At 43.1% G+C, this 17,509-nt stretch overlaps 1 protein-coding gene across 3 annotated transcripts in view; it reads left to right on the top strand.

The window, feature by feature from the left end:
* kdm6a (lysine (K)-specific demethylase 6A) overlaps window positions 1-16,944 on the top strand; it is a 39,389-nt gene extending 22,445 nt beyond the window's left edge. Inside the window, exons 9-30 of one of the 3 annotated variants that reach the window (XM_062431828.1) lie at window positions 1,460-1,553; window positions 4,039-4,165; window positions 4,915-5,013; window positions 5,401-5,620; window positions 6,033-6,173; window positions 7,271-7,363; window positions 7,459-7,536; window positions 8,262-8,369; window positions 8,678-9,079; window positions 9,278-10,164; window positions 12,011-12,140; window positions 12,348-12,453; window positions 13,098-13,303; window positions 13,581-13,633; window positions 13,734-13,808; window positions 13,929-14,077; window positions 14,165-14,279; window positions 14,369-14,556; window positions 14,799-14,940; window positions 15,327-15,453; window positions 15,563-15,733; window positions 15,981-16,944. In XM_062431828.1, the coding sequence (XP_062287812.1) occupies window positions 1,460-1,553; window positions 4,039-4,165; window positions 4,915-5,013; window positions 5,401-5,620; window positions 6,033-6,173; window positions 7,271-7,363; window positions 7,459-7,536; window positions 8,262-8,369; window positions 8,678-9,079; window positions 9,278-10,164; window positions 12,011-12,140; window positions 12,348-12,453; window positions 13,098-13,303; window positions 13,581-13,633; window positions 13,734-13,808; window positions 13,929-14,077; window positions 14,165-14,279; window positions 14,369-14,556; window positions 14,799-14,940; window positions 15,327-15,453; window positions 15,563-15,733; window positions 15,981-16,016 (3,747 nt within the window). In that variant the 3' untranslated portion in view covers window positions 16,017-16,944. Of the gene's footprint in view, window positions 1-1,459; window positions 1,554-4,038; window positions 4,166-4,914; window positions 5,014-5,400; window positions 5,621-6,032; window positions 6,174-7,270; window positions 7,364-7,458; window positions 7,537-8,261; window positions 8,370-8,677; window positions 9,080-9,277; window positions 10,165-12,010; window positions 12,141-12,347; window positions 12,454-13,097; window positions 13,304-13,580; window positions 13,634-13,733; window positions 13,809-13,928; window positions 14,078-14,164; window positions 14,280-14,368; window positions 14,557-14,798; window positions 14,941-15,326; window positions 15,454-15,562 lie in introns of all 3 variants that reach the window. The other 2 variants (XM_062431829.1, XM_062431827.1) reach the window with 2 other exon arrangements.
* The last annotated feature ends 565 nt before the right edge of the window (window positions 16,945-17,509 follow it).

Below are 17,509 nucleotides of genomic sequence, written 5' to 3'. Positions count from 1 at the left end.
GTATGCTATGGTTGCTATAGTTACAATACTATATTTAACTGCAGGTGCGTCACTCCTAGTGACATCTTGACTTTCTCCATTACTTTACCAACTTCATTACTAACAAGATAAGAGTCATTCCAGCCATTCAACACACAGCCGGTGCTTCTTTCTCACAGTTGGTAATTAGATTAATTCGACACTGAGCTGAATCTACTTGGATCTCTTTAAAGGGGACGCTTGGAGAACCTGACAACCACAACTGTGAAAATAGCTGGGAGAAAAGCAGTAGACAGCACACTCACACTGCCTTGCTGTATTGCACACTCTGAGGAAAGAGAACGCAGGACACTATGAAACTTGAAATTCATGCTACATGACCACCTGTCACTCATGCTTTATTTAATTAACTGCAGTCTAAAGTGTCTTTTGTCTGTTTTCCCCCCTCACACTGAAGACATTTAAATACATGGTCCTCTCTTTAGGCTATCATTGAAGTGCATTATTATAATGTGTGCTTACACTGTGCTGCGAAAAAACATTTCATCCACAGCTGTGGAAGTTAAACTTGTACATAATCATGTGACATAACTGTACATAATTGTAGAATGTTTTTTTCTGGAGTAGTTTTTTTTTAAATTATGATTTTAGGTCTTTATTTGGGTTTTTGTTTTAATGAGTCTTCAGTTTTGTGTTGATCATGGGAGTCTCAAATATCAGTTGAGATTTGATATGTTGTATGTTTGTTGTCTTGACGATGCCTGGCTTGATGACAATCATTAGTCCGAGCAGGAAGGAACCCCTAACAGACTCATTTATGTGCCCCAAGTGTCAGTGTTTACCCTGAGGTGTCTTTATGGTGCACAGACAGGAAGAGTCCAGGACCAGACTGTGTGTGTGTGTGTGTGCACAAACCCTCACATGCACTCACACACACTCTTGGACATTTGGAGCTTTCGGGTCTGTAGAGATGTGTGTCCGAAGGGGGGTTGCTTCTGAGATGGCTGTTAAAGCTGATAAGAGAACATTCAGTCTCTGCACGCACACACACTTCTACGTATCGTTTCAGACCCAAGGTCAATAAGGTCGCTAAGTTAAAACAAACAGTGGACTCACCTAAGGGCAAGCAGTTCAGGTTTCCCCAAAATACAAAGCACGGACTGCAGGGGACACACTCATACACCTAAGCAGCAGCGGACACACACACTTGAAGCTGCCAGACATGTTGAGTCTGGTCTGTCGTCTTCTACTCTGACCCTCCCCCGTGTATGTGTGTATGTGTGTGTGTGTGTGTGTGTGTGTGTGTGTGTGTGTGTGTGTGTGTGTTTGTGTGTGTCTGGTCATTACAAGTGTGAGGAGGTCTTTAGACTCTTTGTGTCTGTCCAGATAGAACCATAAAACACACTGACCCTCCTGTCTGGTTTCAACAACCTCTCCGTCTCTCTCTTCGTTTTTTTCCCTCCTCTCATTCTGCCTGCAGAAGAAGTACAGAGCGGCGAAAGAAGCTTATGAAAGTCTGTTGCAGACGGAAAATCTTCCTGCACAGGTGAAGGCAACCACACTGCAACAACTTGGTGAGTGTCACTTGATCATATATTACTCTTAATACTCTCGTCACCACGTGTAACTGATTGCGCTTGGTGAAATGTTTTTATTTTTTTGGCTTTCTGTATCTTGAAATACTTTGTATTGTAATGGCATTGCATTGGTATGTGCCATCATTTGGCTCAGTGATATTTGTTCCCACACCAGATTTGAGCTACTTTCTACCTGTTTTTCAAAGTGATGGTGTCAGCGTGTCTGTTGCAACAGAGCATTGTTTTCTCTCATTCCCTTCCCCCCACAGAGTGTGTAGAGACGCACTGGCAACACAAATGCAAAATTATGTTGCATTAGCACTTTAAGAAGAGGAGTTTGGGAAACAGTTTTTGTCAGTATTATAACTTTGCAATCAAATCTCACTATTTAGAAACATAAATTCAACTTCACACACCTGACTTGAATGATTGGACATCATTTTTTTAATTTTTTTTATTACAAGTACACACATTTAAAGTTGATTTCTAAGGTTTTACTGTGATGTTGATTGGAGGAAAAAGTGGTTTAACTGCAAATCTGAACTCATTTGTTGATTATTCTATGATAAATGTGCACATTAGGAATCGGATTGTGCTGATAATGTGACTCCGAGGCAGATGGATTATTTGAATTGGCTAATGCAACAAAATAAAACTGGAATTTGTTTGCTGGAGTTGAACAAAAAATGGTTTACTTCAGGTTTGTTGCTTCTTCCCTAAGTCTCCAGTGCGCTTCAAGGCTGTAAGCTAAACACATCTGGTAGATCATTGTCATTTGTGATCGTGTTAAAAAGCTATTTCCAGGGACGACTTTCAACTCGAGAAGACATTGATTACAGTGATACATAGTGACAGGTGGCACCACGTGAAGTGCTAAGAAAAATGTGATAAATGTTCAAGTTAATGCAAATATGCTACGACATGTCGCCATGACAACTGAGATTAACCGTTAAAGCAGAATGTATATCTCTCATTTATGTAGCGTGTTAATCAGTCACACACTACAAAGTGGTCAAAATGATTCTCTCTGGCAGTTAGCGTTTTTTAAGACCTTTTCTTCATGAGACAACTGTAATTCTTGGCTGCTTGACAGATGATTTGGTTCCACTCTGCATTTTTGCAGTAGAGACATCAGAAGATGCTTTGGACCCATTTTCACTTGTTGTTGATTTCAGAGCCTTCATCTAGCAGGTTAAACTAGGAAAACCAAACATTTTAAAGGCTGAACAACTTACAAGCTGAGTGCTTACAGCACATGCCATATACTCGCAATGTCCCTGGTTTGAGTCTGGCAAAGGACATTTGTTGCATGTCATACCCATTTTTTCCCCCAAAAAAACCAAACCAAAAAAAAGAAAAGACTATGGGAGGCAGTATTGACAGTTTCATTATCTTCCTCTTATCAGATACATTGACTTCACATTTCTTTGGGTGTACTGTTGATTTTACACAGCCTACATGACAGAATGATTATATAGTGTCCATTGCAGAACAAGTACTAAGCAAGTGCAATATGTAGAAGAGCAGTCAAGTGCAAGAGAGTGTAGCATTCAATATTTATATGGCATACAAATGCAAACATGTAGAATGTATATAAATCATTCGACGTGATTCAGTCGCTTTGTATTATTTGTAGCCATCTTTAAAATGGTATGAATAAAGCAGATTGTGTCAATATGTATCTGCATTTGGTTGATTTGGTTTCCTTTCATGGTGCTTTGTTAATAAAGCTTTAACTCTATCTACAGGTTTACAGATGAACATTTTCAGAGACATTACCCTTTGCAAACGCGGAGAGATTTGCATTTTCCTCCCAGCCACAGTGTAGACAGCCACCCCACGCCCCCCACCAGCTCACCCAGTTGTAAAAAATCATTCCCAGTCTAGCCTGCCGAGGTTGTCATGGTGACCCACGGAGCTTGCCACAGGTGTGTAGGAGATGAAGCGGGGAGGTCCGCGACTACATTGCAACCGTCTTTCCTGAGAGAGAAAGAGAGATAGTATATTTTGCTGTAAATTGCCCATCTCTACCTTGTGTGCTTTGGGTGTGTCTGCGTAGGGAGGAGTTGTTTGAAAAGGGTGTCTCATGTGAGACCTTTTGAAGTAAGTGTGTTTGTGTGTGTGAGAGAGGAAGACCCCCCCCCCCCCCCCTTCCCCCTCCTCTTTGTCTGCTTCTTTCCTCCCCTTCCTCTTTCATTGGGGAGCTTTGCAAGGACAAGCCATTTGTTTAGTTTGAGACTCCTCTATTTGCAAATCTGACAGTGGACTCACCTTTTTCATGGCCTAATGGTGTCTGTGGGTTCAGATACTTGACATTAGCCTTTCCACGTGATTCAACTCACTCCACACTGCTCTGAATCCAGTGCACATAATAGAAACCACTCAGTACTGGTTCTGATTTAGCTTTTAAATATAAGAGCAAAAGCCAGTTACTTTTACCAGCATTGTTTGAGCCCTGAAATCTTACTCTGTGCTCTTCCAGGCTGGATGCATCACACGGTGGAGCAGTTGGGGGATAAAGGCACCAAGGACAGCTATGCCATCCAGTGTCTGCAGAAGTCTCTAGAAGCAGACCCGAACTCTGGCCAGTCCTGGTACTTTCTCGGCAGGTAAGACAAACAAGGGCGTGAATGTTTGTTTTTTTGTTTTAGAGGCTAGCCTCTAACCTTTAGTACTGATTAGAATGTTTGTTTTACCTTCAAAACCATCTGCTGGTGTTTGTGGCTACTTGAGCTTGATATTAGGTGAATGTAGTGATTAATGCGCTTGTAGGCACGGGCTTCACACCAATTATCTTTCTGTGCCGTTGAGTTCGGTTCCTCATGAAGGCAAATAGCAGGTGTTGGAGCTAACCTAACCCCTCCCCCCCGACAGACGCACAAAATGTCGCCTCTGACCAGAGTGTAACGAAAAGAAAAAAATCAAATCCTATTAACATGGCAGAATTTTTAACATTTGTCTTATATACAGTACCAGTCAAAAGTTTGGACACACTTTCTCATTGAAGTGAATGGGAAGGTGTGTCCAAACTTTTGACTGGTACTGTATGTTTGAACTCATTGTGAATTTCTTATCACTTAACACTCCTTATTGTTACATCACTCCACTGTTAGCTGCAGCCTTGAAGCTATATCTGTAAGATCAATTAGCCTCATCAGTTCATGCACACAAGCGTGCTGTGCATGCAACTTCAAATGAGCCTTTTCAGAATGCTTTTCTGTTTTTTAATTTAACAAATGTTCTGGTGTTGTTGTTTTTTTCACACTGCAACTAATGGGAAAATGCACAAAACACATGCAAATTATGAAGAAAAGAATTTACAGATGAATTGATTCTTTGTCCATATCCTCTCCTCCAGGTGCTACTCCAGTATTGGGAAGGTGCAGGATGCCTTCATCTCCTATCGTCAGTCCATTGATAAGTCGGAGGCCAGTGCTGACACCTGGTGCTCCATAGGGTAAGAGCAGAACTGGGCACTGCCTTGTTATACTGAGAGGTGTGAATAACATGTCTTGCTTAATGAAATATAATATCTGTAAGTTTCTGAGAGAGGGGGGGGGGAATAGTTGGTTCATCAGTTGAAGGGCGGCTTGTGCTGAGGGGTTCAGTGACAGTCAGAATGCCTCATGGAGAAACTGTAGCGCAACTTAAGTGCGACAGAGGCCGAAGGGAGAGGTGGATCACAGAGCAAAACGTGAGCAGAAAGGGTTTTTAAATTGATGTCGAAGCGTGGGTTGTGTCCTCTGAGAGTTAGTGAGAGGTTGGGATGGCTCAGACTTTTAAGGGCTTAAATCCTGAAAGGGTCGGCAAGAGTATCACCCGCCCTCCTCGCTTTTTCCTCCAGGGTGCTCTACCAGCAGCAGAACCAGCCTATGGACGCGCTGCAGGCTTACATCTGTGCTGTTCAACTGGACCACAACCACTCCGCCGCCTGGATGGACCTGGGCACCCTCTACGAATCCTGCGGCCAGCCGCACGACGCTATCAAATGCTACATCAATGCTACGCGCAGCAAGACTTGCCTCAACACTGCTGCACTCACACAACGCATCAAACTGCTGCAGGTAGGGGCCGGCATTTCGATGAGCCATAGCACCAAGCAACCCTGTCTGTTTAGATGTCGTGGAGTATTTTGGTGCGTGTGTGTACTGAAGTGCTGTGTGTTTTTATTGCCAAGCATTTCAAACAATCGGATTTTTAAAGAAAAAAAAATGCAGATTGTGCTTTTTGTCATTTTGATTTATTTGACCACTGAGATATGAATAATAATTCATATTGCTGTGTTTAAGCATATTTTTTTTCCTCACTTGTAATTGTAAAGCATACATTCATGGCATTGAACCTTTTTTTAAAAAAATATTCTGTAAACGCTTACCTGAAACGCCACCTTCGGGTGACGAGTAGTCTGTGTTAGTTCTTGTCTTGTTGGACTCAAGTTAAGCACTAAAAGTATGTGTCTTACACAATTTCTCCTAGGCTCAATTGTGTAACCTACAGCCAGGTAGTCTGCAGAATAAGAGTAAAATGCTTCCTAGTATTGAGGAGGCATGGAGCCTACCCATTCCTGCTGAGCTCACGTCCAGGCAGGGGGCCTTGAACACTGCACAGGCACAGCAGGTGAGACCCAGTTTATACAAGAGACTCCAGCCTTTGGGAAACTACTTGAACAATAACATTCATGAGGAATATTAAAGCTAAGACGTTTTATCCCAAACAGACCATATTATTTAACCCCCTGAGTCAAGTGACAAGTGTAAAAATGATTAAGGAATGCTTTAAGGAACTCATTATGTCCTACAACTTTAATCCTTAATGCAGAGATGTCATTGCAACATACTTGGCAAAATGCAAGACTGAATATGCTGCATGTTAAATGGATACAGTATATTAAGTAGTGTCAATGCATGCATCCCTGTGTCATGTATTTGACAATTTTATCTCCAGTTGTTCTTTTTACAAATGGGTTAATACTGGAGCAGCTGGTCACATCCCTCTCTATGAAAATTAGACACATCTCAGCCATGCACATCAGTTATACAGGCTGACCCCGCACCACCATCAACACATGTTTTTTTACACATCTAATCTGTTTTCATGCAGTTTTGTCTATTACAACCTTCAACACTGACATCATCCTCTTTTGGATTAACATCACTTCCATCATTAGCACTTGCTTTGTTTTTCCCTAAAAGTAACTCTAAGAACAACAGATTTTAGGTCACTTCTACTTGCTCCAGTATTGAAGTTTGAGATGTGAGTGATTAAATGTAATCTGCTGTTATGTGTAGACTTTATTAATGATTTGACCCGTCTCAGGGTAGGAGGGAAATGATCAACAACCAGTGAAAACTCTGGAGTGATCAGAATATGTGGTCTGCATGTCTAAACAACCCTCCACTAATGCAACTAATGTTGCATTGTTTCATAATCACAGCATGAATACTCTGATTATGACCTTAATCAATAACTGCCAGTTAGATTAAGGTGTTAAGACAAACCATATTTTAACTGGAGTATTGCCACACGTGCATTATTTAAATGCTCAAATTGATGTGCATGTAAATGTAGTCAGTGTATTTGATGGCATTGTGCAGAAGAGTTTGGGTTCATGATTGTGTTCTTCATGTGATCAGTGCTCATTTTGAACTGTAGTTTTGTTGAAGAGAAGAAAAAACACTCGTCCTCAAAGTAATGTCCCTGTGCTGGGTTTTTAGGCCTGTAAGGGGGAGGGAGGCCAGGCCGCCAGCAATCACACAGACCCACAGGCCAGTCCTGCCAAAAGGAAACGCACTGCCAGCCCAGCAAAGGTACTGCTAACAACATTAACATTACTGATCTGCTGGGAAATAGAGAGGGCGAGCTGTGGATACAGATTTTCTTATTCTTTTTGTTTTGCATACAGGGTGCTACAGATTCATGGGCAAACAGTCCCAATCAACAGCAGATTCCCAGCTGGTACCTAACGCCACAGAAGCTTCAGGTAGGAAACCTCTCACGTTTTGTAAACTAAATTGAACTATTTGTTGGATCTCATATCTGAAAAACTCTAAAATTCACAATCAGAAATGAAATACAAGATTTTTTCACCCCTGAAGCTCGTCTTCTACCCAGTATAAGTTATAGCGTAGCAACAGAGACTAAACATGTAGCCTGCGAAAAGAACTGATTTGTCAGCTTAGGTTTTTGTTGTTTTGGAGATTTTTGATCATAAGGCAACAACAATGGAGCCTGTTATAAACTGAACGTCACAAGATTAACTCCACCTTGATATGAAAAGGGAAGTGTCAGCAGATGCAGGTACATTGAAACAAAACATGCTGAAAGCATCACATCAAAAACACAAGCACAATCTGTATGAGTGAGCCTGATGGACAGATCATCAGGAAGCTAAAAAAATATGCATGTGTGTCCTTGGTAAAGTTGATTCTAAAATACCAAGTTAAACTCTTTTTTTTTTTTTTACCTCTTCACAGATGTCCCAAATCAAAAATGTCTATAAACCATGTGTCATGCTGATATATACAGTATATGTAGATGAGTGTAAACATTAAAGACCAAACATGAGGCTCACAGCTGGCTTTTTGGCTTTAGGTTTGAAGCCATTTCTTTTCTGTACAAGCATAGTATGTACAATTTGTTTAACTGATAGTTTAAACATGATTTTAAGCTTCTGTAAATAACCTAAAAATGTTCTGAAATGTGCAGCTCCTGGATCACTTGCGGACCAACCAAGCTAACCTCAAGCCTCTCCAGGTGCAGATGCTGGAGCAGCTGGAGAATCAGTTCTCCGTCATGCAGCAACATCAGCAGCAGGTACACACACGCAACTTTGATTATACCGAACTATTATTATACATAAATGCATCTGCTATGTGATGCTTCTATTTATCTGAAAAGTTCACTTGTACTGCTGTAGCAATACAATGAGTGGTGATGAGAACCACTGCTGCACACTAACAGTTCAGCTCCACGGCAGATATTTTGTTCAATTGGCAGATCTCCCACACAATTTGAATTCTCAAATTCATTTCCAAACCTTACAATGATGTAACAACCTAATGTGACATCTTTAGAGAGTTTTTCCTGATGGACCCTGATGTTGTTCCTTTTCTCTGTGTCAGATGAGGCAGCAGGCAGCAGCGGGTGGCCAGCCACGGCCCAGCCTTCCCAACGGTCCTTTGGCTGAGTCCTCTCACCACCACGCTGGCCTCTCGCGCACCTCCCCTCTGAATCACACAGCCATCCGACCCCCGTGTGTCACCCAGCCCACAGCCAATGGATCCTGTTCTTCGAGTCCTTCGTCGGCGCCGCTGGGCCACCAGGACACGGGCTCTCGGGGCAAAAATCACACCCTGGGACTGGGAGGTGGCGGCACGAGCAACGGAAACGTGCCTTACCCGCAGCAGAACTCTCTACCTCACAACTGCACAGCCGCCAGTCACCCCAGCACCAGCAGCACTACCAGTAGTCCCAGTCATGCAGACGAGACATGGAGGAGCCAACAACGCAACACTACGACTCAGGTATACCAGCGGCTCCTCTGACGTTTCCATGGTTACCACCTTCAAATTCAATTTTTTTTTTGCTGTCCTGAGATCTGAATTTTCTTATATTCCTTTTTTTGTGATAGTTAAAATTATACGGTGTGCTGTTTTTTGATTATTTAATGTATTGTGTATTTTTAAGAGTGTATTTTCTTGTTTATCTCTCTCTCTGTCCAGGGGCTTCAAAAAGGTCCAGGTTCACATTCGGCAGGTCCCAATGGAGAACCCCCTTTCTCTTCCTCCTCCTCCCCTCAGACCTCTTTTTCTTCCTCTGGCATTCTGAATCAGGTTGGACATTCTTCTGGGCCCTGCACTGCCTCCTCCTCAGCCTCCTCTTTGTCCCCCACCTCTCCCCAGACCACGCCCAACCACTTGTCCTCACCCCCCCACTCCGCTACTACCTCAGGGGTCCACACCAAAGACACCGCGCCTTCAGGGGGCAAGAATGGCAGCAGTGGCGCTGCTGCCACTTTGCCATCAGGTCCTGAGGCCGCCGTCAGGCATTCCGCAGGGACACCCCTAAGTCCCAGCACCACACCCGCGCAGGGATTGACTAATCACGTCCAACCGCGGGTGACGGACAGCTCTGCTAGCCTGTCTCAGCCTGGCTCTCCCGCCCCCGGCGTGCTCAGTTCAGACAATCCTCAGCTCTCAGCCTTGCTAAAGGGAAAAGCCAATACAACCAGTAATGACGATAACAATAACTGTAGTAACCATGGAGGGCCTTCCTCAGAGAAAATCAACAACGTCCACCCGGGTCTCCACGGTGCTGCCAAACCAGTTACAGAGCACTCGTCGGCATCCTCGCCACTTTCAGCCACTGCTACACCCTCTCCCCGCTCAGCAGACCCACACGCCACCAACAGCCTCTCCTGCCTTAACAGCCCGTCCAACACCAACAGTCAGGGGCCCACTGTCAACGGGAAGGGGCCGGAGGACTCCCAGAGCCCAATGAAGGTAGAGCCTTCTGCAGGAACTCATAGACACAAAAACGCTGCCGGTTTGTCACCCTGGTCCTCGGTTTCCATCTACCCCAGCTCCAGTGAAGTGCTCAAAGCATGCAGGTAAGAAGCCTGCAGGCTTCAGTTAACTCTAGTTAAACTATGGTTGCGTGTGGTATTTTAATTCTTTGTGTGTGTGTGTGTGTGTGTGTGTGTGTGTGTGTGTGTGTGTGTGTGTGTGTGTGTGTGTGTGTGTGTGTGTGTGTGTGTGTGTGTGTGTGTGTGTGTGTGTGTGTGTGTGTGTGTGTGTGTGTGTGTGTGTGTGTGTGTGTGTGTGTGTGTGTGTGTGGAAAATTTTTGGTCATTTTACATCTTTAATTTGGTGATTAAAATGTCTTCTATATAAAATGTTAAGCAAGCAATTATTTAAAAAGCGAAATTCTTGTAGTTTTAGACCTCTGAGATTTGATCGTGACAGTAACTGTATGTTGGAGAACCTGGTTGTAATTTGTTTGCTGTAAACAGCTAGTAACGTAATCGAGCAACCAACCAGGAACTGTGTCATAGACTCATTTTTGAATGAGCTGTGGGCATTCACTAGCTCATTGTTCATTGAAAAAGGTGACGCCACATGACCCTGAGTGATTGTGGCAGCTGAGCAGCAGCAGACGCATTGAGATGTAAAATCATGTGTAAAAGTGAGTAACGTGTTGATTCTCAGCTGCTTTTGGCAAATGTCACGACATTTTGACCCCGCACCACGTGCTGGTGTTATTCATCATCTTATTTGGATACAAACTACCACCTTGTGTCTTTAAAGTCCAAATGAATAGATATTTTTCACCGCAGCATCATGAGGACGCTGATGTCAGACACAGATTTGTTGAGTATGTTGTGAGTGCCTACCTATGATTTTTATAGGTGTGGGGATCCTTGTAATGCTGGAATATTGCTCCTGTCACTTTACAACACCAACACCTTATATTGAGATGTACCATTATATATTTTGCCCCCAAAGAGCGCTAGAGTCCTGTATTTATAGGCCAGTCCTCCTATGCCATGTTCACATCACATCATTCAGACCATAATTGTCAGAAAAATAACATTCACATCAGCCTTCTGTTCGTAACTCTGAGTTGGACATATCAGGAATGTGTGACAGCGACGATTATCTCCAACTGCTGCAGATGTGTCAGCAGAGCGCAGGTAACAAGCTGTTACAGCCAAATAAAATCCAGTACTGACACTTAAATCAGTCTGGTTAATTTGAAAAAAAAAAAAAAGGGCTGTAAAGTTTGTTTGTGTCTGGTTTCACTTGTTAACAAACTGCTACAAATATGAACCACATCATGTGTTGGTTTGCAAAAGGTGGGAGTTCCTGCCTGCTGTACTTTCATTGGTCAGAACTGCTCTATCCTAGCTCACTGGCATGCTTTATAAGCCAGTTGTATCATTCTAGTTTGTAGACCTAACGTGTATGTCCTAACGCCTAATGCCAAAGATATCAGCTATCACCTGATGAAGGAGTGATGGCCATGGATATTAAAAAAACAGTCTTCTCCTCTCTCTACTGGCAAAGAGCAGTAGTTAATAATTAACAAAGGACTGAAAGTGGAATTATCAGGCATCAGTAGTTCAAATGAGTATTAATTCACTGCTATAGCTTTGTTAAAAAAAAAAGATAAAACACTTGATCAGCTAGCTTCTTTCTCAGTGTGCTATTCAAATATTACCTTAGATGTCCAAAAGTGAGGCTGCTGTATATTTGATTGCAAGTTTTGTTGATGTCAGCTAGAATGAAGTAACATAGTTTTGTGTTGTACAGAAGTGATGAGGCTGCATGTGTCAAAATGTGAACTGTAGTATTGCTTGTAAATGCATATAATGCACATAATGTTGCACATCAATGCTTGCTAATACTCAAGCTGATAAATTGACTCATCTCCTCTCCTTTTTGCTCCGGCTGCAGAAACTTGGGGAAGAACGGCCTGTCGACTAGCAGCATCATCCTGGACAAGTGTCCCCCGCCACGACCCCCTCACACACCCTCCCCTCCACTGCCAAAGGAAAAGCTCAACCCCCCGACGCCCAGTATTTATGTGCGTACAACTACAACCCACACCGTAGAAGGAGAAGTACTACTGATAGTGTTGTGCGCAATGTTAAGAGCAACAGTATCTCGGCAACAGCAACAAACACAAACACTAGTCGGCTTCTTCTTTTTTTAATGTGTTGATTCTCACGATAAGTCCGGTGTCGGTTCACCTCCCCCCTGACTGCTTCTGTGTCTCTTTTCCCAAATACAGCTAGAAAACAAGCGGGACGCCTTCTTCCCTCCTCTCCATCAGTTCTGCACCAACGCCGCCAACCCGGTCACCGTCATCAGAGGACTGGCTGGAGCACTCAAACTAGGTGAGAGTCTGCACCACACGTGCACAGAACATGCACTACTCTTTGCTGAAACATGTTACAGACTTTTTATATTTCAGTAGTCCGAGTCTGTTTTTATTAATTAATTTACAGACGTGTTAGTGACAGCAGCCTTATGCATGGCTGATGTTTTCTGTCTCTTGCACTCTCACGTGGCTTTGTGGGTGTGTCTCTGTAATCATGTGAAGGAGTGTGTTCTGTGGATGAATTTTGACATGTATGGCAACAGCACCACCTGCAAGTGGGAAATGTTACTGCACATGTTGGAGAAAACTTAACATCACAACTTCTGTCACAATTATGTAATGCTCTGATCTGACAGATAGTTTACTGCTCATTCGTTAAGAAGTTGTGTAGACATTGTACCCCACTCACACACAGCCTGCACCCACCTGACCCGCTCTCCTTTTTACCAACTGTTAGTGAGGAGGACAAATCCCACCCTGTTCTCCTTCAGTCATCAGAACACTATATGATGCAATATACAACAATATATTTGAATACATTTATACAAAACAGAAAAATCACAACCTTTTTATATTTTAGGTAGATGTTGTTTTAAACACAATATTTGACTTTCCACTAACCACCCTGCTGCCATCTTCCTTCCCCTCATACACGCACAGACTTGGGCTTGTTCTCGACCAAGACGCTGGTGGAGGCAAATCCAGACCATCTGGTGGAAGTGCGGACCCAGTTGGCTCAGCCCACTGATGAAAACTGGGACCCCAGTGGCAGCAGGAAGATGTGGCGCTGCGAGAGCAGCCGCTCCCACACCACCATCATGAAATATGCCCAGTACCAGGCCTCCTCCTTTCAGGAGTCTCTGCGGGTCAGTGGGAGATGGATACACACACACACACTTCAGAAAGATACAAATTGGGCAGTGTACCAGGCTGGAGAATGTCTTTTATTAGATTTTATCCATGCAGCAACGCACACAGATGTGTTGATAAATATTTGATCAGTTATTGCCTGCATTTTAACTGTTATTGTTTTTGGTATATAGAATATTGTAGTTTGGTCAGACTTTACTTAATTACTTTCAGCTAACTTTCAGCTACAGACTTTTTGTCTTATGTTTTGTTTGATCTTAAATCATGTGGCAGGAGGAGAATGAGAAGAAGAAGGAGGTGGAGGCAGAAGCAGGTTCCTCAGACAGGTGAGTTTTCTTTGCCTTTCCGTTTTCTCACATCTCATCTCTCAGATTGTGTGAAAGAGTTCATTTTCTGATAGTAACCAGCGATGTTCTCTCATGTCAGTCTAATGCGGCGGAGGAAAGGTCCATTCAGACACCTCAAGTTTGGCACCAACATCGACCTCTCCGATGAAAAGAAGTAAGTGAAACTGTTTAATACATATCACACCAAATAATGTCGCGTTTGGCTGGGTGATGAAGGAAAACATTAATTGTCTGTATATTGTCTTATGCTGCATGTAACTTTGTGTGTGCACAGGTGGAAACAGCAGCTTCAGGAGTTGAGTAAGCTGCCGGCCTTTTCTCGGGTGGTTTCAGCCGGCAACCTGCTGAGCCATGTGGGACACACCATCCTGGGCATGAACACGGTCCAGCTCTACATGAAGGTGCCAGGGAGCAGGACACCAGGTACACATGGACACAATCATTATAACTACTGGGTCTGTATTTTTTTTTTTGTCAGTGTGTTTATTAAATATATCTTTCCCTTTGCAGGTCACCAAGAGAACAATAACTTCTGTTCAGTCAACATCAACATTGGTCCTGGCGACTGCGAGTGGTTTGCCGTGCCTGAACCGTACTGGGGCGTCATCAACGACTTCTGTGAAAAGTACGTTGCTTGACATGAAACATTCTTCATAGCTTATATTTGTATCCCCAGAGTTAACACTGATAGCTCTGCATTTGTTTCTTTTAAAGGAACAACATCAACTTCCTGATGGGTTCCTGGTGGCCCAACCTGGAGGACCTGTATGAGACCAACGTGCCTGTTTATCGCTTCATCCAGCGTCCCGGGGACCTGGTGTGGCTCAACACAGGCACTATCCACTGGGTTCAGGCCATCGGCTGGTGCAACAACATCGCATGGAATGTCGGACCCCTCACGGGTGAGAACATGAATGAGATGAGAGGTTTAGCACAGTCTCGCAGAGAAAAACGTTTAATGCTTATTATTTGTGCCGTCCGCTGAGAGAAATACAAAAATGATCCATCCCAAACTCAGGGCAGCGTCCAGGTGTAAGCAGGAGCATCTGCATGCGAAAGTGCTGCTAACGGAGAGTCTGTATGCTCATTAAACCTCCCATAGAGAAACACTTATCCAGAGCTGTTCTGTGTTTCTGTCTTTCAGCCCATCAGTACAAGCTGGCAGTGGAGCGCTACGAATGGAACAAACTGCAGAGTGTGAAATCCATCGTCCCCATGATCCACCTCTCCTGGAACATGGCTAGGAACATCAAAGTGTCGGACCACAAGCTCTTTGAGATGATCAAGTAAGGAAGTCGCCGTTTCTGTAAAACCCAGTTTCTAACGGGGTTACAGCTGCAATGCTTGATCAATGATATTTTGATAACAGATTAATAGATTTAGAAAATTCTTTGGTTCCAGCTTCTTAAATATTTTCTGAGTTTCCTCAGTCTTCTGTGATAGTTAACTGAATGTCTTTGGGTTGTGGACTGGGATAACACAAGACATTGTAGGTCACATCTTGAACTTTAGGAAACAAATTGTCTGACATTTGATAGACTAAACGACTAATCCGATTAATTGAGAAAATAATCAACAGATTCATCAATAAGGAAAAGAATTATAAACTGGGTGCATTGTGTTTTTGTGTGCCACATTGAACTCATCCACTGTGTGTGTGTGTGTGTGTTAGGTATTGTCTGCTGCGCACTCTGAAGCAATGTCAGATGCAACGGGAGCTGCTGTTGGCTGCTGGGAAGGAGCTGGTATGGCACGGGAGGACCCAGAACGAACCGGCACACTACTGCAGTATCTGCGAGGTAAGCACCCGTAGACTCAACCTCACCTAGATCCTTCCTGATGCAGGCGTATCGCGTGACCAGCGCTTTTCTTACTCCGTTCACACTTCCGTCTGCCTCTTGCTCACAGGTGGAGGTGTTTGACTTGCTGTTTGTAACCAGCGAGAGCAACAGCAGGAAAACATACGTGGTGCACTGCCAGGACTGCGCACGAAGAGGCAACGCTAACCTGGATAACTTTGTGGTGCTAGAGCAGTACAAGATAGATGACCTCATGCAGGTTTATGACCAGTTCACACTTGTAAGTATGAGGCACAAACCCACCAGCAGGACCAGTCCTAATCAGACCAAAATGAACTTTTTTCCACTTTAATGTCAGAACCAGTCATGGTTTGAGTTTTGTGTTTTCTCTCTGCAGGCAAGTCCCTTGCCTTCCTCTTGATGGTAACATTCTGTTGTTCTGAGGACAGTTTGAACCACAACGGACTTAATCAGAAACTCTCCGGAAACCCTTGTTTGTTTGTTTTTTGTTTTTTTCTGATATTCAGGAAGTAAGCCGACAGTCCTCCAACTGCGCTCTGTAGCTATCCCATAAGGCAGCTGCGTGAAAGCTGTGTGTCTATGCAACCTGCCCAGAGTGGCGTGCCTCCCCCCAGTGGACTGGAGGGTGACGGCAGCTCCTCCTGTCACCATGACCAGACTGTTCTACTGCTGGCTCAGCTGGACTTCTCTAGAAAAACACACATACACACACATATGATCCCACATTAAAATGATGAAAGAAAGTTTTGTACATATTATGTTTTAACTGGCAACATCGTCACACAGACTACTGACTTCATGGTTTTCTTTTTTCCTTTTTCAATTTTTTTTCGTATTCTGTTCGCGGGTTGATACAAAAGCTTTTGTTTCCTCCCCTCCATGAGATGAGTGATTAGCGTAGCTTGTCTTTTTGTATGTTAAGTAGACAAATCCTTGGTCAGGAAAACAAGATTTTTTAAAAATTTGTAATGTGAAAGTTGAGTGACACATTCTTTGCAAACATTGCCCCATTTTTTCTTTTTCTTTGTCTTCTTTTTTGTTTTTTTAAATCAGTGAAACCTTTATTTAGCTGGAACTATGACGAGTCTTTGGTTACTTGGGGTGGGAGGAAATCATTTGTAGACAAACAGCCAAGTCACAGAGAAAAAGGGTTGCACACAGACAAAAGAGTGAACTTTAATGTGTTTCTTTTTTTATTTTTTATTTTCATGTAAATTTACATTATTTATAAAATGCATATTTATTGCTTGAAAAATATTTGTTGATGGAATGCTGTAATTTTTTTCCAGAGTACCTGCCATTAAATTTGAAGGAGCCTTGTGATTTTGAGCACGGCCCCTCATACATTTTCTATATAAATAAAACTGCTTAGTAAGCATTGTACAGAGACCTTACCTTGAAAATGGGTTTATTGTTTGAAGGATGTTTTATGCGTCAATAAACAAAAAACTGTCTTTATTTACATCTGCAGCTTTTTGTACTCCTTCAGAATTATTATTTTATGAGTCTTATAATATTGATGCAACTAAAACACAGCTGGTTCGTTATCTTCTGCCCTGACAGGTATCCAGCTTTCAGACTGTGAGCTCGATAATGGCACCAAGCAGAACTAAGCCCCTCAAGTTTTGAATATGTACTGTGAAAACAAGCTGTACAGGGTTTACAACATCCAATCATTAACCTGCTTTGTGTGACATGCAACTGTTAAGCAGCTAGCACAGTTGCTGTTGCAGGGATGTATGTGGTCAGTCTATAAGGTAACAAAAAAGTCCATATTTCATACTGTAAATACCAGACTGTTTTCTCTAGTATGCATCATGTAACACTACAGTGAGCTAGATGGACCTGGTTTTCCAGCTGATGGACTCCACTGCAGCATCTCTGTCAGCAGCGGGTATAGAATGTGAGGAGTTTTTTTTTTTTTTTTTGTGCTCGGCTGATGTTGTCCTTAGTGAGTCTACCTGGCAGGAGAGGTGTCTGCAGAGAACCATGAAACGCAAAACTGAAAAGCAGAAGTGAGAGGTTAGTGGGTGCA

The sequence above is a fragment of the Scomber scombrus genome, chromosome 13 (assembly GCF_963691925.1).
Source record: "Scomber scombrus chromosome 13, fScoSco1.1, whole genome shotgun sequence".
Classification (NCBI taxonomy): domain Eukaryota; kingdom Metazoa; phylum Chordata; class Actinopteri; order Scombriformes; family Scombridae; genus Scomber; species Scomber scombrus.
The sequence above is the reverse complement of the archived record's forward strand: the minus strand, read 5'-3'. Positions and strand labels throughout refer to the sequence as shown.